We start from the raw sequence: 18014 nt of genomic DNA, 5'->3' as shown, positions 1-18014 counted from the left end.
GAAATGCTGAATACTCGTGTCTTTCACTGCATCCAGTGAAAACTGAGTTACCAAATGAACACCACCTCACCACCAAACATTCTGATATAATTTTGATGACTGCTTCCTTTCCATACAACAAAACACAGAAAAAATAAAACAGCTGTGGAAAGGAGGAAGGATTAAGTGTGAATGTTGCATATCCTATTTTCAAAGCCACCGTAAGAAATTAATTATTGATGGGCTCCCAAATCCCTTCAGGGCTCTTTAAAAATCTTTCCCTAACACACATTGATATACACTGTCTAAATTACTTTTGCCACCAGTATGTCAGACTAGTATTCAGCAAGAAGCAAGGCTGCCATGACAATGGGAATGGGGTAAGTAGGGTTGATAGGCAAGTAGGGTGGATAGTCCTAAAAGGAACCATATTGTAAGGCAACTACTGGTACAGCAGGACAGCAAGTTAAGTGGAAAGTATAAACACATCATGTATGAGGGAAGTGGTTCTGCCCCTTTGCTCTGGTGAGATCCCACCTGGAGTGCTGCATCCAGCTCTGGAGTCCCCAACACAGGAAGGACATGGAACTGTTGGAGTGAGTCCAGAGGAGGCCACCAAGAACATTAGAGGAATGGAGCACCTCTCCTATGAGGAAAGGCTGAGAGAATTGTCATTGTTCAACCTGGAAAAGAGAAGGCTTCAGGTTGACTGAATTGTGGGCCTTACCAGTACCTGAAGGGACCCTACAAGAAAAATGGAGAGAATATTTACAAGAGCCTGGAGTGACAGGACAAGGTGGAATGGTTTCAAACTGAAGGAGAGTAGGTTTAGATTAGACATTAGAAAGAAATTCTCCACTGATGAGGCGCTGGAACAGGTTGCCCAGAGAAACTGTGGTTGCCTTGTCACCCCATCCCTGGCAGTGTTCAAGGCCAGCCTGGTCTAGTGGAAGGTGTCCCTGCCCATGGCAGAGGGATGGAATGAGATGATGTCCAAGGACCCTTCCAACCCAGGCCATTCTATGATTCTTAACCTAAGCACCAGTAAGCCTCAAGTCTGTAAAATAAACACTGGAATATTGAACAAATACCAATGCAGAACTACTGCGGAGAAAGTAAGTGATATTTAAGGACAGTTTAACCTACTATAAAATGTAGCACACCTATTAGCATTTCTACTGTGAATTCTGTAATTTTCAGAAGTTCAGAGTTTAATGGTAAAATCAACACCAGAGATAAACTAGGACTTCAGCCATGTGGTTTTGCCAAATTCAGCTAGATCCATTTGGTTCCCTTAATGACATAAAAACACTTTAATAACACTATCACAAGCTGCAATGTTTTGGCGTATTAATGGAGAACACACTGTTGAATTTTGGAAAGAGTGTTTTGAGCCATGGAAGGGAAAAGAAGAGCTTGGAAAAGAAAAAGAAAAGGTTTTGTTGCCAGATATGACACTTGCACTCCAGTGTGGAGAGAGGAGTAACCCGCAGAGTGGACACTTAACCTTCAGAGGGGCAGAGAGCCACTGGCCTTGCTGCCCAGGTGTGCTGAAAGACAGCCAGCCTTCCCCAACACAACATCCACAGGGAGGCACGCAGGGATGCTGCTGTTTGGGCCCCTGAGCACATCAGGCAGGGGGACGGGTACCACCCCTCACGGCACCCCACATCTCTGAGGGATTAACCTCATTCCCTCGCACACAAACTGGCAGCCCCAGGCCCCTTTGGGGGAAGCAGACACTGCACCTACAGGAAGAAACTGAAAAAAAGCCATTCCACAGCAGTCCCCAGAGACAATTTGACTCCCTCAATATGCCACAAACAGATTGCCCCTGTCAGCCACTGCTGGTGCAGTATGTGGCACAGCTGTGGTTACTAAAGCAAAGTACAGCTTGCAGTACAGCTAGAAGCCTCCGATGTAATGCAGCTTTTAAATAGCAAGAGTAATCACTCTAAACAGCAAGACATGGAGGTGCAGATATAGTTGGAAAACACTTTTAAAAATCTGACTTTCTGCTACCATGAGAGCATTTGAAACTTTTTTACTGCTTTCCTATTATATTGATAATCACAGGACACTGATTTCAAAGCTTCTCCCAGCTTAAAACCACACACTGTCTTTTAAAATTGTTTTTCTTTCTTGTACTCTGCTTTTCCGTTTGATTTGTATTTTTTGTGAATTAGGGAAAGACAATTCACACAAAGGTTTCCTGACAGCCTTGCTCTCTGTAATTCCAGAGTTTGTCAGTCTCTGAGATAGATGATTTCACAAATCTGCAGTATATTTCCAGTTGGATAAGTTCTCTGTGATGTGACCAGTCTCTACAGCTAAGGGGTTAAGGAATGTAAATCCAGCAGTCTGCAGTACTTGTACCTGTACAATGAATGGAGAGGAACAGAAACAGACCACTGGTAAAATTTACAAACAAATAAGGCAGTTAGGCAAAGAGAAAGGGATACTTAGAAGCTAGTCCAGGAATTAGACTCAAACTCTAGAGACCAGCAGAGCTCATGCAGGTTACAAAATTTTAAAGCTAGTCTTGGGGACCTCAGAGCTACAGGTAGGGCTGCCTCCAAATTTTATTATTTACATTGATCTTACAAAATCCACTGGAGCTAAAAACATTAAGCACCTCTGAAAGAAGAAAAGGAATTTCAGGAAACTGAACCTAAGTTTTGAGGAAATTATTGCACTCTGACCTAACCTCAGGAACAGGCTTATGCTATCCAGGCACAACAGAATAATTAACACTCTGAAAGTTACATCTCCAGATACGATGGTATCCTCTACTGAGCTAAGTTCAATTGATGACTTTGGAAAGAAAACAAACAGAACAAGCATCCTGACTTCAATGGCTTGTTGTCTAATGTTTACATCTACAGTCTACAGTAAATAGGTATTTCGTAGTTTCAAACTGTGCCTAATATTAGCCTCCATTCATAAAAGGTGCTCAAATATCCTGGCAAAAAATAAGCCTGGCAAGGATTATTCTTAATAATCCTTAAGAAACTTAAGAAAGACAGGTTAAGAATAAGAGCACAGGAACTTTTAATGGCTTTCACTGTTCATGCCATGTGCAATTTATATGACAGGCCAGTGATACGCTCCCCATATTTACTATTCTGTTTGCTATTTCTATCCCATTCTGCCTTGCCAATTGGAAATGACCTAAACTTTGGAGAAAAAAGAATGGCCATAAACAAGACTGCAGTAAGAAATAAGACATAAATAAAAATGCTTACAGATTCATAGATTATACCAAACTGCATCTAACAGCAATTCACGTCATATGACCCAAGTACAACAGAGCTAGCAAGATCTCAAGGGAGAATTTCTTGTGCTAAGTTCTAGGATGTATACAATGCAGTAATTTAATGTGGACCTAAAGAAGTAAGTGTGTGTAAGTAAGTAGTTAGTTAGTGTAAGTCAGTGTTTCTTGCTGTTGTTATTTGTAGCATTGTTCCTCAAGCACTGAAGCGTGTGCATGTCAGAGATTTGCAGTTTTCCTGTGTGTTTGTCTGTCACGACGTTCTGCTGAGGCACTGTAAATATACACTATTGGCAGAGCTCAGCATGAAGACAATGAACTCCAAAAATATTCGGAAAAAATCACTAGTCTGACTGCAGCTTTCATGTTTTACAGGAGGTCCGTAACCCCTCAGTTTATGGTTTCATAGCAAGTCCCCCAGCAGCCAGCCAAGCCCCACTTGGTGTGGTTTCCCATCCTCTCCCCCCGCCGGACAGTTTGCTCAGGATTATACAATCTGATTTGCATGATTATATAATCTTCTTTTCAGTAACATCCCTCTGAAAAGAGCAAACAACATAATAGGAAAACCAGTAGCATAAGCCAACTCTTTCAAAACCCAGTGTCTGGAATGCGCAAAGGGCACAAAGTAGGGGAAAAAAAAGGAAGGTTTTTTTTTTTTGGTTTTGTTACCAGATTTTTCATACAGACCTTTCCAGGGAGAATTAATTCTAAACAAATGTAAATCATAAAACACCGTGTTCTGTGAAACACAAATACTTCACAGGTTTTCTCTGTTTCTAGTATAGGGAGGGAAGCATCATTTCGGTTATCTCAAGGTATATATAAAAAGGTTGCTGTCTACTTCTTTTTCAACAGAAGTTACTTTGGGGAAGTATAATACAATTCTCAGATGGTTTTTGCCCACCCTGATTTAAAACACTGGTGGGCAGGTGCTGCCTCTGCTGCTATTTTGACACTGTTTTTGTCTTGCAGCTGGTTGAACTCACAACATCGACACCACCACTCCAACCATCCCAAGTCCCGGTTATATCGCACAGAAGTATAAACAAAGTCTTAGCTGATATATATGCCTCCACTTCTCATGTCTTATTTCATACACTTCAGACTTTGTCCTAGACAGGACGTTGTGCAAGTGAAGACTGTCATATTCCAATCTGCAAACAGGCTCTTCTGCTGGCTGCTAAAACTACTTATGATGTCAGTTACTTCAGCAATATTCATCTAAAATTAATGCCTTATAAATAATCAAGGAGTAATCTGCTTCTGTCTGTCAGGCTAACCCCAAAAAGAAAGAAGTGTAACATTTTTGCAAGAGAAAAGAAATTAAGGATGACCTGACCTCACAAGCACGCTTGCCAGACAGTTACACACTCTTTCTTGCATGACCTATTTTTCCCTGCTCACACCACGGAGACGTTTCAAACAAATGGCCAGTAACTCAAACTGCTTGAAACACAGAGGGTTGCCACCCAAACAAGACAGTTGGGCATCTTAATGGCTTTGTCAGGTTTCCAAAAGTTTTTAGTGATTTGTTATCTCTTTTCAAGTTGAAATAGAGCTCTATCTATCTAGTCCATGAAGGCCAATGTTAAATGTCACACTTTTCCAGAAATCGGGGTACTGGGTATGGGTCATGGTCTACCATTTTGTTGCATATCACAGCGTGTGCATGACCTGTATGAAAATCATACTGAGTACGTATGTGGGGGTTTTAGTTATAACACAAACTAACATAAGGAATAACTTACAGATAAAGGAACTGTTTATAGCTTAAGTAAGTGTTCCTATAGCCTATGTTCCAATGCTGGAATAGTTTCAACCTGCTTTTGAAAGATGCTCTAAACTACTGCCTATTAAATTCCTGTGAGATTTAGAGCACATCTGTTTCTATTACTGGAATCAGATTCTGTACCAGTTATCAAGATCCGCATCAGTTGTAGCATGAAATACTTAATACTCGTGGCTTTTCATCTTTTCCATTTGAGAACAACCTTCTTAGTAGAGACAAAGACCAATGTATCATGACATAACAGTCTATCTACAACAGGTTAACCTCTCTGAAACACTTTTTAGATCCACAACAGGTTAACTTCTGAGACACCTTTTAGATCCATTAAAAGTATTAACAGTTCCCTAGCAGAAAATCAGTGAATTATGCTATGATCACTACAAGAAAAAGGCACAGAAACAGTCACCTTTTGCTAATTCACAGGAGTAAAGAAGATAAGAGAAAGCTTGTGGCAGAGAAGGAAAAAGCAAAATGGAAACAACACAAGTGATGAGGTGAAAGAAAAATAGGATAAATGTGTTCATATGGAAGACGAGGCAAAGGATTTGGTTTCCTCAAGCTGGGGTTTTTACAAAGATACAAAAATATGAAGCTCAAGGCTGGTAAATAGGAAATAAAATGGAAAAGATGTGCTATTTCCATTGTCCAAATGTCAAAAGCCAATAGGAACCCAGGGGATGGGGGGAGGAGGAGTAATAGCTGTATAAGCATCTTGTAACAGGTTCTTCTTAAGGGGGACTCTTGAAAACAGCCAGGCTCTGATATTAGCCCATATGGGCTCAGGGAAGTCGGAGAAAATGCTGGCTGCACCTTTTCCAGGCTATTTGCATATGTTCTTTAGTATGCAGAATGTCTCTGTATGTAATTGAATTGTTGTTTTTGCCTCTATTAATACATATGCAAATGAGTTACTACTGCAGCTGTGCTGTATTAATCATATGTGTGCTTCTGTCTGTCTGCCCTGCAGGCTCAGGGTCGGAGGGAGGGGGAAGAGGGAATTCAGTCTCTTTAACCTACAAGAAAACTCACTCATGCAGACAGAGGTCTGCTAGCAAACAGCAGGCCTGAGTTAAAACTGGAAGGCAGATAGGCTGGTCATTTTTCAGTCTTTTTTCATTTTTCATAGATATGGATGGAATCTGAAAGTTATGCAGAAGGGACTGTTAATCTAGATAAAATGAATACGCTACCACTGCTAATTCTTTCCCCTGGAGGGCTGGGGAGGGAGTTATAATCTGACAACCCTCAGAGTAGCCATGATATTGTTTTATCATGTGTATTTACTGCCTGTAAATGTCCACTGTGCGTATGCTCAGACACTCACAGCCCTCAATAAAATACAAAACATTTATATGTAGTACGCTGTAAAGACTGGTTCTAGTAAATTGATTGGATTCTGCAAAAATGACGTGATCAAGCTTTTCATTCAAATCTATTTTGATAGAATATATTGAGTTTACCCATGACATTGTATAAGATTACATCAAAGGCAAGTGTGGGCTGTTTAGACACCAACTACAAAGCCCATTTACCCACCATGAACAAGATTTATTTGAGCTGGTATGTTCTGTGGTTCATGCTTTTACACAATCTATCACAATCTCTAGCTCTCAGCAGGTATCCACAAAGTGAGGACTAGTTGCATCCCGGTGTTGCAAGGCTTGCTTTTGAGCTAATTGAGAGGAACTTTTTCCATTTAAAAACATAGGGATTGCTCAAAAAAGCCTTTGGCAATCAATAGCCCCTCACCTCACACCTTAGTTATACACAGTTTAACGAATACCTTAAAATCATCACTAGGACTTCATAAAAAAATAAGAAATCTTCTGAAGTTCAAATTTTTTGCAGACAACTTACCCCACACCCACATAGAGATCTTTACTGTGTTTATATGGTCATAGCTTCATTTACATGAAGAGTACTGGGCCCCACATTTTTCTTGTTGAAGCACCTTGGTCTTCACTGATCTCTTCTAAAATGACCATCTTGGTTATCCATTTGCAGAACAGGTGGCGAATATCTAGTGGCCAACACATTCCCTTACAAAGCCAGAAAGAAGTGGTGGACAGAAGCAGGGAATATAGAATCTGCATAAGGCAGCAATTTTAAAAACTATTTCAAAGGGCATCTAACAAAAACATATACGTATTATGTTGCTTTATTACTCCTATTATTATCACTATTTGCGATGGCCATCAGAAACAGCATAGTGATACACTGAGCTAATGGTAGATGGACAACTGCCATCTTTTGGTTATGCTAATGAGAAATGTCACTTTTCATGCACTTAGTTGTTTTTTTTTTCCCAGATGTGTGGGCTCGCAGTGAAAAACTAATTCTGCTTTTTTTATGCTTAAGTGGATTGCATGAGTATTATAATATTGTAATTAAACCGTGCACTAATGATTCATTCCCCACAAATTAAGTCAGAGTCCAATTAATGAGAACAGGTAAAGTAAAAAAGCAAACAGGGAACGCATACTAACTCTCACGGTTGAAAAGCCAGCTTAGATGGCATTTAAAGGAAGATACTACCCAGCAAATAGAAAGAATAACCTTCCACTGCTAAGAAACAATTTACCTTCTTGTAAGCAAAGAAGTTAGAGTAATATCCCAAAGATGAATGGAGACTGCAGAGTAAATGAATAATGGATAAAGTATTGCCACCTCTTGGGTACATTCTGTAGAGACAATAATGGGGCATCAGACTTTTCTTCTCAATCAGAAATAATTAATGTCTTTGCATCTCTACCAAGTTGATTCCCCAATACAAAGAAAGAATAAAGTTTTCAGTATTCAGATGCATCACTACAGTGTTCATACAGTTTTTTTCAGGACCTTCTTTCACACATTTGAGGTGTTGCAACACTGGAAGGCCAACTACTTAATCTGGTCAAAACTGATTATGTCTACAGATTATAACAAGAAATCAGTTAAGAGATATGCAAAAAACCCCCAGTAATTAAATGTGTTTGACAATCAATGCATGAAAATATCATGCCATCTCTTTAAGAGCAAGGGGAGGTTCTGTCATCAGCAACATTTCAAATAAAAGTGAAGGAGGTACTTCAGAGAAATAAGGAGAAGTGGCAAGTAGAGAGATGTAGCTTTTCTGCAATGGTGGAGAAGCCAAAAGGAAGCTGGTAAATAAAAAAAAGGGTACCTGACTGAAGAGGCAGTGCTCGCACTTTAGTTTTGTTTCATGGGCCACAGATGTTTTATGTAATACTCACAGGACCATTGGAACAGTCTACCTTCTGATCAGTCACTGTATACCTGTTAAATATCTCTACCCTTTACATTTCCTTCAAGCAAAACAAACATGGAGACCACAGATGATTATGTGACCCTTAAGATATCTAGAAGCAAAGTTTCCCAAAGGAAAATTTGAAATGAGTCAAACACATAAATAACAGTAAGATGAACAACTCTGAAAAGCCCTCAAACTCCAAACAGGTTTACTTCTCAAAATCAAGTCACTTATGTCAGTGCCTGCTTGTGGCCCAAATTCTTCCAAAAATATGGTCCAGAGTACGCATGCTAAATTCCATTTTAATTCAGCCCTTGGTATGAATCTTCCCACACAACTAAGAGAATAGCTTTGTAGTAGTAAGAAAAACTAAACTGACCCAAGTACGTAACAAAGAAAGTGGAGACTAAAAAACCTGGCCAAACTATTTTTCCAGATATGTTTAGGGTCTGAATCTACTCATCATCTTTATAGAAATAGCCAACGAGAACAAATCATGACTTTTCTAATGACTGGTGTTCAGGACTGAGACCCAGCTAAAATGCTTTCAAACTTGTACACTAACATGAAGTTCTCCTGATTCATATAGTGACAGGTTTGGCCATAATGTTGAACACAACCAAAATACTTATGATGTCCTGTTTCATGCTAAGATGAACAGGGAAGAAAATTTTTTCTTTGGAAAAAGGTCTGCACTCAAAAAACCTTTTGGGGTGTTTTTTTTTCCAAGAGCAGATGTTTGCAGGAAATCTGTATTACATCAGACTACTATATTGTTTTGACAGGACACAAAATGTCCATGCAGTAAGACTACACGGGCAGCTGTCATTATACATCCAGTATGATCTTTCAATGTAGTTATGGGTATATACAGCATTTGTATTACTGCCAATTTATCAGTCGTTGTCACTATCTGGTTATCAAACAAGCAATCTGGGAAATCTGAACCATTTGCACTCCCAATGGTGTGGATTCCTATCAGTTTTCAGATCATGCAATCAGGTCCTTCGTTTCCTAATGCTCAGAAAGCATGCAGGAAATATTTTTTTTAATCAGAAAACAAATTATCAGACATAATGTTATACTGAATTTGCTCAGACTTCTGGAATCATCTCTTTCATACGAGTGATGCCTGAGATGACCGGTATTAGAATAATCACTTCAGTTTAGCTTGTGTAAAACTTGTTACATGATATCTATGCTTACAGCCTTGAATGCTGATCTTCAAGATGGAGGAATTTAAATGCCTCATCTGCCAAACCATATAGGAAAACATAGTGTTCATATAAGGCATACAGCAGTACTTTGGACTCATTAGCCTCAGTCAGTAGAACACAGCGGCAAGGCTGTGCTCAGTTTTGTCCTTGTTCATTTGAAACAGAATCACCATGCTGCATCCCTCCTGAAGAACAAGACCATATGATATTTACGAGGGAAAAAACTAACAGAAGAAACTCAGATGCTAACCAAGAGGGATTTTACTGCAATGAGAGTGTATTTTAAAGTGACACTTCACACAACATTCAGGACCGAGTCTTCTCACTACCAGAGGAAAGCTAAAACTTATTTTTTTCTCAAATGGTATTTATGTCATTAAATGTGGGAATGAGTGAATATGCAGTTCTGATAGGTAGCACTTTATCAGAGGACAGGTTCACATTTGCATCATGTTAGTTCCAGCTTCTCCAACATGGTCCCATCCATCTACTCCTTTTGCAACACCTAACAATGTAAGTTTTAGTTTCCATTCTCACTGAGTCATTAGTCTCTCTGTGGATACTGAAAATAAAGGCAATCATGTATGGCTAATTGTGGCAGATATCAGATGACAGAATCTGTATATCCCAGTGTGGACCCAAAAGGCAGGGAGAGAAATGGAGGGCTTCAGATTTCACTGGGAATCAACAGGGGATTTCAAAATGAGAGATTACATTTTCACTGATAAAGAGTTTCTTTGCCACTGGAAAACAATCAGGTGTTAGTTGTTCTTCTATAAATACAGTGTGCATTTCATTTACAAAAAGAAAATTCAATTTCTGACAACCAGGGATAAAAAGGTACTTCCTGTTGATCTCATGGTACACTACTAAAGCCATGACCCGACTTAAAATTCTCTAATGAAATAACAAAGACGTGTTTATCGCTACACAAACAAACAAGAAAAATTCCTTGGCTTTGTCTTCACTAAGATAACGTTGTGTACCAAATTCTGCTGGGAGCAACAAACTGAGCATTGTGTCAGGTCCTTTGATCTCCCCTGAAAACCACTGCTTTAAGTACACAAAGTCTGAAAGATGAGTGATAGGGAGGATAGAAAAAGAAGAAAAGAAGGAACATTGTACTTTCCTGACCTTTTACTGTCTGATGACCAGATGACAGAGGGTTTGTAGGGAACACTGTGGTTATATGTAATGCACGGGAATGTCTGAAGTAAGAAGAGTTCCCCCTTGAAAGAGAGTGCAATGCCATTTAAAGGTGGGTTTGGGCCAATTCTTCATAAAAAAACATCACAAATGTTTCTTTGTGACTCAACAAAGTCATCATCATCACTGAGCTAAACTGGATTTGTACAGAGTTTGGAAGGTATAATCTTTCTAGGTTAGCAGCTATACTAGATTCAGCTCAAGTCATGTTTGCATAGCTCAGTGGCCATCCTGAGTACCACTGTATGATAAAACCATTCTCAAAGTGCATCTAGCCTGGCTCTTTCAAATGACACCAGAATTTAAGTAGTATGCCCAATTTCTAGTAGACAGGTTGCACTGATAGCTGAAAAGAACTTAACACACGAAGAAAGACAACTTTAATTTTTTTCCATCATAAACATAGCCTTAGAGGTTGAGTCTGAAAGATTCAAGGGAGTCTACAGAGTCAGTAATTTGAACTTTTACCACTGAGTGGCTGCCAAACTCTCCCTTTAATTCCAGACTAAATAACATGCAGCAAAACAACATAGGTGAATTTGCTCAGTATTTTCATGTTCCTCATTGCACAGAAACAAGAGGCCTTTGAGGTTCTCAAATTTTCCACAACCTAAACTCATCCTAAGATATTTATGAAGTCAGTCACATTTGCACAAAGCCCACCTTTTAACAAGAAAACTGACATTGTGACAAAGCCTATTTTAATCAGAATACTTCAGCCCACAGCATGCACAGATACAGTCCAAAGATGGTCCTGAAATGAAAGTAAACCATTCTCCCAACTTACTGGAGCACTGACAGATTATTTTAGGACCAGCCTGAATGAAAAATAAGAATTAGACTCAGACCTCTGTTTTCTCATTGCTAGTTAGCTCCATGTTTGTTTTTCCTTTCTCCCCCCCCTCTTTCTTCCATATGTCTGTTCATGTGTGTTTGGCTATTATAAGCACTTTATCAATACTGACGTTACTCCTCAAAATTCATTTCAAAGGGATGACTTTTATGGCTCCCATGATTCTTAAGCCGCCTACGGTATTTGTAACTCACAGAATCAGAAACTAACACACAGACAGTGTAGCTTTTCATACAAAGGCACAATAGGAATGAATGTATTAACCTCTGTGGTGCATGGAATGTGTCAGCTTACACACTGGCAGCTATTTCTGTGAAACTCAGCTAACTTCCGCTGGCTGTGTTAAAATAAAATTTAAAAAAAAAAAAAAAGATCCTCCCCAGGACTGTGTCCCACGCTCTCGTACGCTGGCCAAACAACTGAAATATCTACTGATGTCTACTTCATACTGATGTGGGCCAAGCAGAGTTTGAGAATGCATTTCACACGTACTGGTTATAAACACTGAGCCTTTCCAAGCAGGTATAAAGCTCTGCTGTTTCCATGTGACTTGGCAAATAATAGTGAGCGGAGAGACTCGTTGGCGATGGAGAGCACTGGACTTTTTTTTTTTCTTGTTTCTAGAAAAGAGTGTCAATCCAGATCATGCAGAATTACAGATGATTTGGATTTTGGTTTCCTTTTAGTCCCAAATTTTACTCAGCTTCATCCTGCCAGCAAAGCATACATGGCAGGTAGCAAAATCCAAACTGCAGCAATGGACATCACATTTGCTTAATTCCAATGACTTGACAAGGGTTGTGTGGCTGATCAGTAATATCTGAGGAACATCTGCACTGCTGTCATTAAGACTCATGGACACCCTAATACTTTCAAAATTTAAAATTGTATCAGCAGTTTGAAAATCATATACATCTGGCTACCAGACCAACTCTTTCACGTAGCTGAAAAAAAAATTCTTTAGTATCTTTCCACCTGTTTTCTAATTGTCTATGTTAAATTAGGATAATCATTAATTATCTGCACTACAGCAGTGCCTAAAATGCTTGAGTACCATAAAACACTGTAGGAGGGGCCAGTCATTGCTCTGAAGAGCTTACGGTCTAAATGGACATAATCATGTAAACAACTTTTAAGCAGTTTAAAAGTGCTTGTCAGGACAGAGCTTTTCTGCCTGGCAATCCATTTCCTTTTGGTGGTTTACACCTAGCCAGCATTACAGCCTGCATCAGAAGGATCTAATGGAAAACTGTCCCAGTTTTGGCTGGGATAGAGTTGGTTTTCCTCTCAGTAGCTGTGTTTGGGATTTAGGATGAGAATAATGTTGATAATACACTGATGTTTTGGTTGTTTCTAAACAGCACTTACCCTAAACCAAGGATTTCTCATTTCTCATGCTCCACCAGTGAGAAGCTGTACAAAATGCTGGGAGGCAGCAAGGCTGAGATGGCTGACCCAAACTGGCCAAAGGAATATTCCATACCAGAGAATGTCATGCTCAGTTTATAAACTGGGGGTAGTTTTCCGGGAGAGGCTGATTGCTGCTCTGGGACAGGCTGGGCATTGGTCAATGGATGGAGAGCAATGGCACTGTGCATCACTTGTTCTTCTTGTATTTTACTTCTCTCTCTCTCTCCTTTTCATTACATTCATTACTATTATTGTTGTTATTATCATTATTCCTACTGTATTTAACTTTATTTCAATTATTAAAATGTTCTAATCTCAATCCATGGGTTTCACCTCTTTTTTCCCTGATTCTCCTCCCCATCCCACTTTTGGAGAGGTGGAGTGAGTGAGTGGCTGTGTAGTACTTAGTTGCCAGCTGGGTTAAACTGCAACAATAAGAGAAGCAAACATGCCACTATGCAGAAATTTAAAGTACAAACCTAAAAGTAGTTAAATTGACAATAAAGACACAAAAACCGTAACAAGAAGTTCCTGGAAGGTAAAAGGAAAATGTGTATCATTTGACGATTCTTTTGCTTCAGATGCAAATTTTACGAGACAAGAACAGCCCCAAACCCCCGTTTAATTGCATTGTGTTGCAATGGAAGAGAAAACTGGTTTTCATATTTACTTAACCTTTGCCTCTTCTACATTGTGCTCGGACTTACCTGCAGTTGGAGTGGGCCTAAGCCCGGTGTTGCTGCGGCAGCAGCTGCCATGGTAGTTGGGATCAGCTGAACGGGGTAGGGGTCACCTAAGTAAGAGAATAATAGAGGCGTCAGCACCTTTTATCTACTCTCCACCTGCAAATTAAAGTCCTGCATTCACTCTTTCCAAAAGCCTTCTTTTGTGTGCCTTGTTGAGGCCTAATGAAAAGCTCTATTGTGCAGCCTTTTACTAACACTCTTTTCACAATTCTGGCTGAGAGAGGAATGTGAATAAAAGGCACAAGCAATTAAGGCGGAAACCTCATCCTTTTTCATGATGTATTTAGGGAAATGGGAAAAAAAAGTGCACATTGATCAGAAGGCTGCACTTAAAAAAAAAAAAAAAGGAAAGAAAGAAGATGGGGGTGGAGGAGAAGAAAAGGAAAACAGTACAACCTTGATAAGATCACAGCATTAGAAGGGGACAAATTTACAAGCTTGTCCAGAATATGAAGTTAACCAAACTCCGCTCACTGTTAGTAAACTGAGCCTCATGCAGAGCAGAAATGGCACTCAATTGACTACTCTGCTTTCTTTCAGGTGAGAAAAAAAAATCTCACTTTAGTGTCAGGGTTTGATCCTACAACAGGAAAAAGCATGTGAAGTTAAGGAAATCAGATACAAGCCTCCGAAATCCCTAAATCCCTGCACCAACTCCACTTCATGACCTGGGATCCAATTTTGCTTCTGAGGGAAAACTACTTCATTCTTAGTAAGAACTGCATTGTGCTGGATGAGATAGGAAAAATTGTGGTCATTTATAAAGGAAAATTACCTGAGATGATAAAAATTGAGATGGAGACTGGTATGTTTTAATGTTATGGAGTACTCACTTTTGGTCACTCCTTACATATCTGATTTGTTAAAATAAACTTCATACTAGCCTGTGCACAAAATTAGTAGGAAAACTGGTAAAATATAATAAAAAATCTTACACACACTATATTGCTTCTCCAAATGATAAAAAGTTTAAGCACTTCCCACTGAAATAAGGCTCACCAGAGCATTTCTGTATGTCCCTATGTTCTGGTGACATGCATGATTTCTGTACTATTAAAACAGTCACTTGAAATGAGACTATGGAAAGGGCAGAACACTTTATCAGAAAAATCTACCTAAATGTTCCTGTACATTTTATTAGAGAGGCAGATTAAAAGTTTTCCCTTTATTGTGCTTTTTTGAATGAATGGGGGGGGAAAAGACAAGAAGGCAATGCGGGGTGTTCTGTACAAGCATTATTAGTTATTATTGAATTAAAGTTTATAATGTTATCAAGCCTTAGTTACAGAAAACAAAGAGAATGAAATTTATCTAATGTTTTTTAAATGTTAGCAATAAGCTGAGTTGGCATAAACACACTCAGGAAAACTGCTAATATTTTTTTTCCCTTTTATAATGCAACCTTCTTTACAGAGATCTTTTCATTCAAGCATTTTGATCTCCTGTTAAGAATTAAATACGACAACTTCTAAAAATGAAGGGCTAGCAAAAAAACGGGCTGGCAAGGCACCTTAACAGATATTTAACTTAAATTAAGTGTGCATGCTTACATTTAAGAACATCTTAACTAACTCTTTGCTGACTGAAGCCTCACAGTCTTTCAAGGCCTACCAGCCAAGCAATGAGAACCCAAAGGTCCACCCAGGCATCCCCATCCACAATTGTCTTTGCATCAGCACCAGGCCACAACCTCTCTATTTATGTTTGTCAATGGGTAACAGACTCCCTGACTTGGTCGGTTTTTTTCCCCAGAGGATGCCATTGTTCTACACTTTCCAATTTTATTTTGCTTTAACTGAGGCACCCATTTTCCTTGTCATATCATTAATTTCTCTGAAACTATTAATTTCGCTGATTTGAAATTTTCTGGAGAGTTATCTTGTGACTCAAGGCGTGGGCCTTAAACATGTGAAGACAGAGAGAAAAAAGAGATGGTAGTCAGAGAGTCAGTGTCAATGGTGTCTGTCTGCTTCCATACCACTAGGAGCCCACAGGCTAATCTCAGCAGCATTCTGAAAGTCTCCTCTCTAGAAGGGGACATTTTGATCAAAAACCAGCCATGAAAGAACACAAAATTTTTAGTTTCTCAACTCAAAAAAAAAAAAAGAAAAAAAAAAGAATGAGGGAAAAGTTTCTCACTAGGATACTGATTCTTACAGTCAATTAAAATTTCTAGTTTTGAATGACTTGTATTAAAACGTACATATTCAAAGACGGCTTCCATGCACTGTCCCGCATTCCTCTTCTCTCCACACACATGTGTAAGCCTCAGCCCATCATGCTAATTTATAAATCCCACTTTTCTCACCTTCCTAAACAGCCAGGTAGATTCTCATATGCTCATCTGTTGTGGTAATTCCTACCCTTTATGGTTCATTTGGTAGAAATATCAAGGAGATGCTTATGAGAGAAGAACATGTTGAAGTCCCCATGGCCACAAGCACATCCCAAGGCCACATGCATGGTCACAACCACTTGCTTTGGAAGTGTAGGCAATGCTTCTGGGACTCCTACTAGAAAGCAACTACTACACCAATACGTGCTAATGTAATTTTTCTGGATTCTAAAGCAAAAACTCATCCTAAAACCAGATTATAGTTGTGCAGAGCTAGGCTCGCCTGTCTACCAGACTTTTTTTGTTAGCTCACTCCTTAAAGGGTTTTTCATTTTTCCACTGCTCCCCAATAATTTTAACTAACCAAAACAGCAAACAAAAATGAAAGCCTTCTGCAACCTATCATGAATCTTTGCACTGTTATGCTTTGGTAATACCCTCTGCTATCTTGTGGTTTAGCACAGGAGACAGATCACAGAAGAGCAAGGAATATGCTCAAACACCGTGCCAGGGCTTGGGCCACTCAACAGGCCAGTGTAAGAGCCAAGATTAGAACCCACAGACAACTCTTCAGACAGTGCCCTTCCCAGGGAAGGTTGGGGTCCCTGTCCATGATAACACCAAGCTCTTATATATTCACATCATGCAGGGCGGGAGCAACTGCCACCCCTCAAACTACTAACAAAGGTCTCAGGTCTTATCTGATAAATACATTTCTTGCTGTTTCTCTAGAACATCATGCATCTTTCTACTATCCATAAATTTATTCCCACAGAATGAAGTTTCTCACTGAGCAGTTCTAGCTAATTCTGAAGTCTGGGAAATGCATGTCTTAACGATTTCATTACATCTTCAGTAAATATCTTATTTTTAGATGTAAAGAGTGGCTGCATTTTTTTCCCAAGCTCTAGGAACATTTCAGGAATGTGAGGCAAGATATACAGTTAATAGAAATAGATATTTCCCAAGCCAGTCAGAAGTTTGCACAACGGAGAACACCAATAAATTCTCAAACAACCACATTACATTTCCATTTACAAAATTCACTATTAATCTACTCATGCATGCACGCAGTAGTGTACCTCCCTGCATCTCTCAGCTACCAAAAGAAATATTTTGTGCAGTTCTTTCATGTTCCAAACTGCCTCTTGTTATGTGTGAACTTTTCTTATAAACAAAGCATCAGAGAGAAGTTTTGTTGCTGTTGTTTTTCTTTAGTACCCTATATGGTAAAATCTGAAGCAGATCAAAGGCCAGGATTTTTACTGTGAGAACAAGCTAAAAATTATTTCATTAGCTGATGTATTATTCTCTAATATATAATTATTTCCCAGCTACTCAGCAACATCACTTTGAAGAACAGAATTATTTGAGGCTGACTATATGAAAAGAGCACAGAATTTACTGGTGATGCAGCACCTGAAGAAGTGAAGGGGATGTGGGGGAGTTGATGGAGTACATTAGAGGTGTTGGGGACACTGTGAGCAAAGGAGAATACCAGTGGTTCAGGGAAGAAAGAATGCAAGGTTGAACCCTCAATTCTGTGCCAGTATTTTATTTCTCTATCCTTCTTCTGGTCTGTCTTCCACAAACATACCCAGAACCTCTTTCCTGATAATTTATGCACTGCAACTTCTTTCAATTTCAAATCACACCTTCATCCTTGCCCAAAATAATCTTCCAAGATCTTGCTTACAAGAGGATTTTTCATGAAGTACATTCACTTCCAAACCACTCTTTCTATGAACTCTCCTATGATACTCCACTGAAAACACTTTTCTGTGAAAGTAAGTTGTGGTACAGAGCCAAGTGGACATCCTGTCCCAAAACACAAAATAACAGCCCTGTGTTTAGGAACTTGATTTTCAACTGACTAGCTACCAAGTTCATGGATGTTAAATGATGTGGAAATACAACAGTGGCTCTTAAACCATTTATATGTTTTGCAAAATTTT

At 39.3% G+C, this 18014-nt stretch overlaps 1 protein-coding gene across 10 annotated transcripts in view; it reads right to left on the bottom strand.

The window, feature by feature from the left end:
- The window catches only part of SOX5 (SRY-box transcription factor 5), a 335957-nt gene that overhangs the window by 73317 nt on the left and 244626 nt on the right, over positions 1-18014 (bottom strand). For all 10 annotated transcript variants that reach the window (XM_018080711.2, XM_018080707.2, XM_018080709.2 and 7 more), the window contains one exon: positions 13686-13771. In XM_018080711.2, coding sequence (XP_017936200.1) covers positions 13686-13771 — 86 coding nt within the window. The remainder of the gene's footprint in view (positions 1-13685; positions 13772-18014) is intronic.

The sequence above is a fragment of the Manacus vitellinus genome, unplaced genomic scaffold (genome assembly GCF_001715985.3).
Source record: "Manacus vitellinus isolate BGI_N305 unplaced genomic scaffold, ASM171598v3 scaffold_5_pilon, whole genome shotgun sequence".
Classification (NCBI taxonomy): Eukaryota; Metazoa; Chordata; class Aves; order Passeriformes; family Pipridae; genus Manacus; species Manacus vitellinus.
Note: the sequence above shows the minus strand (reverse complement) of the source record. Positions and strands in the feature narration are given on the sequence as shown.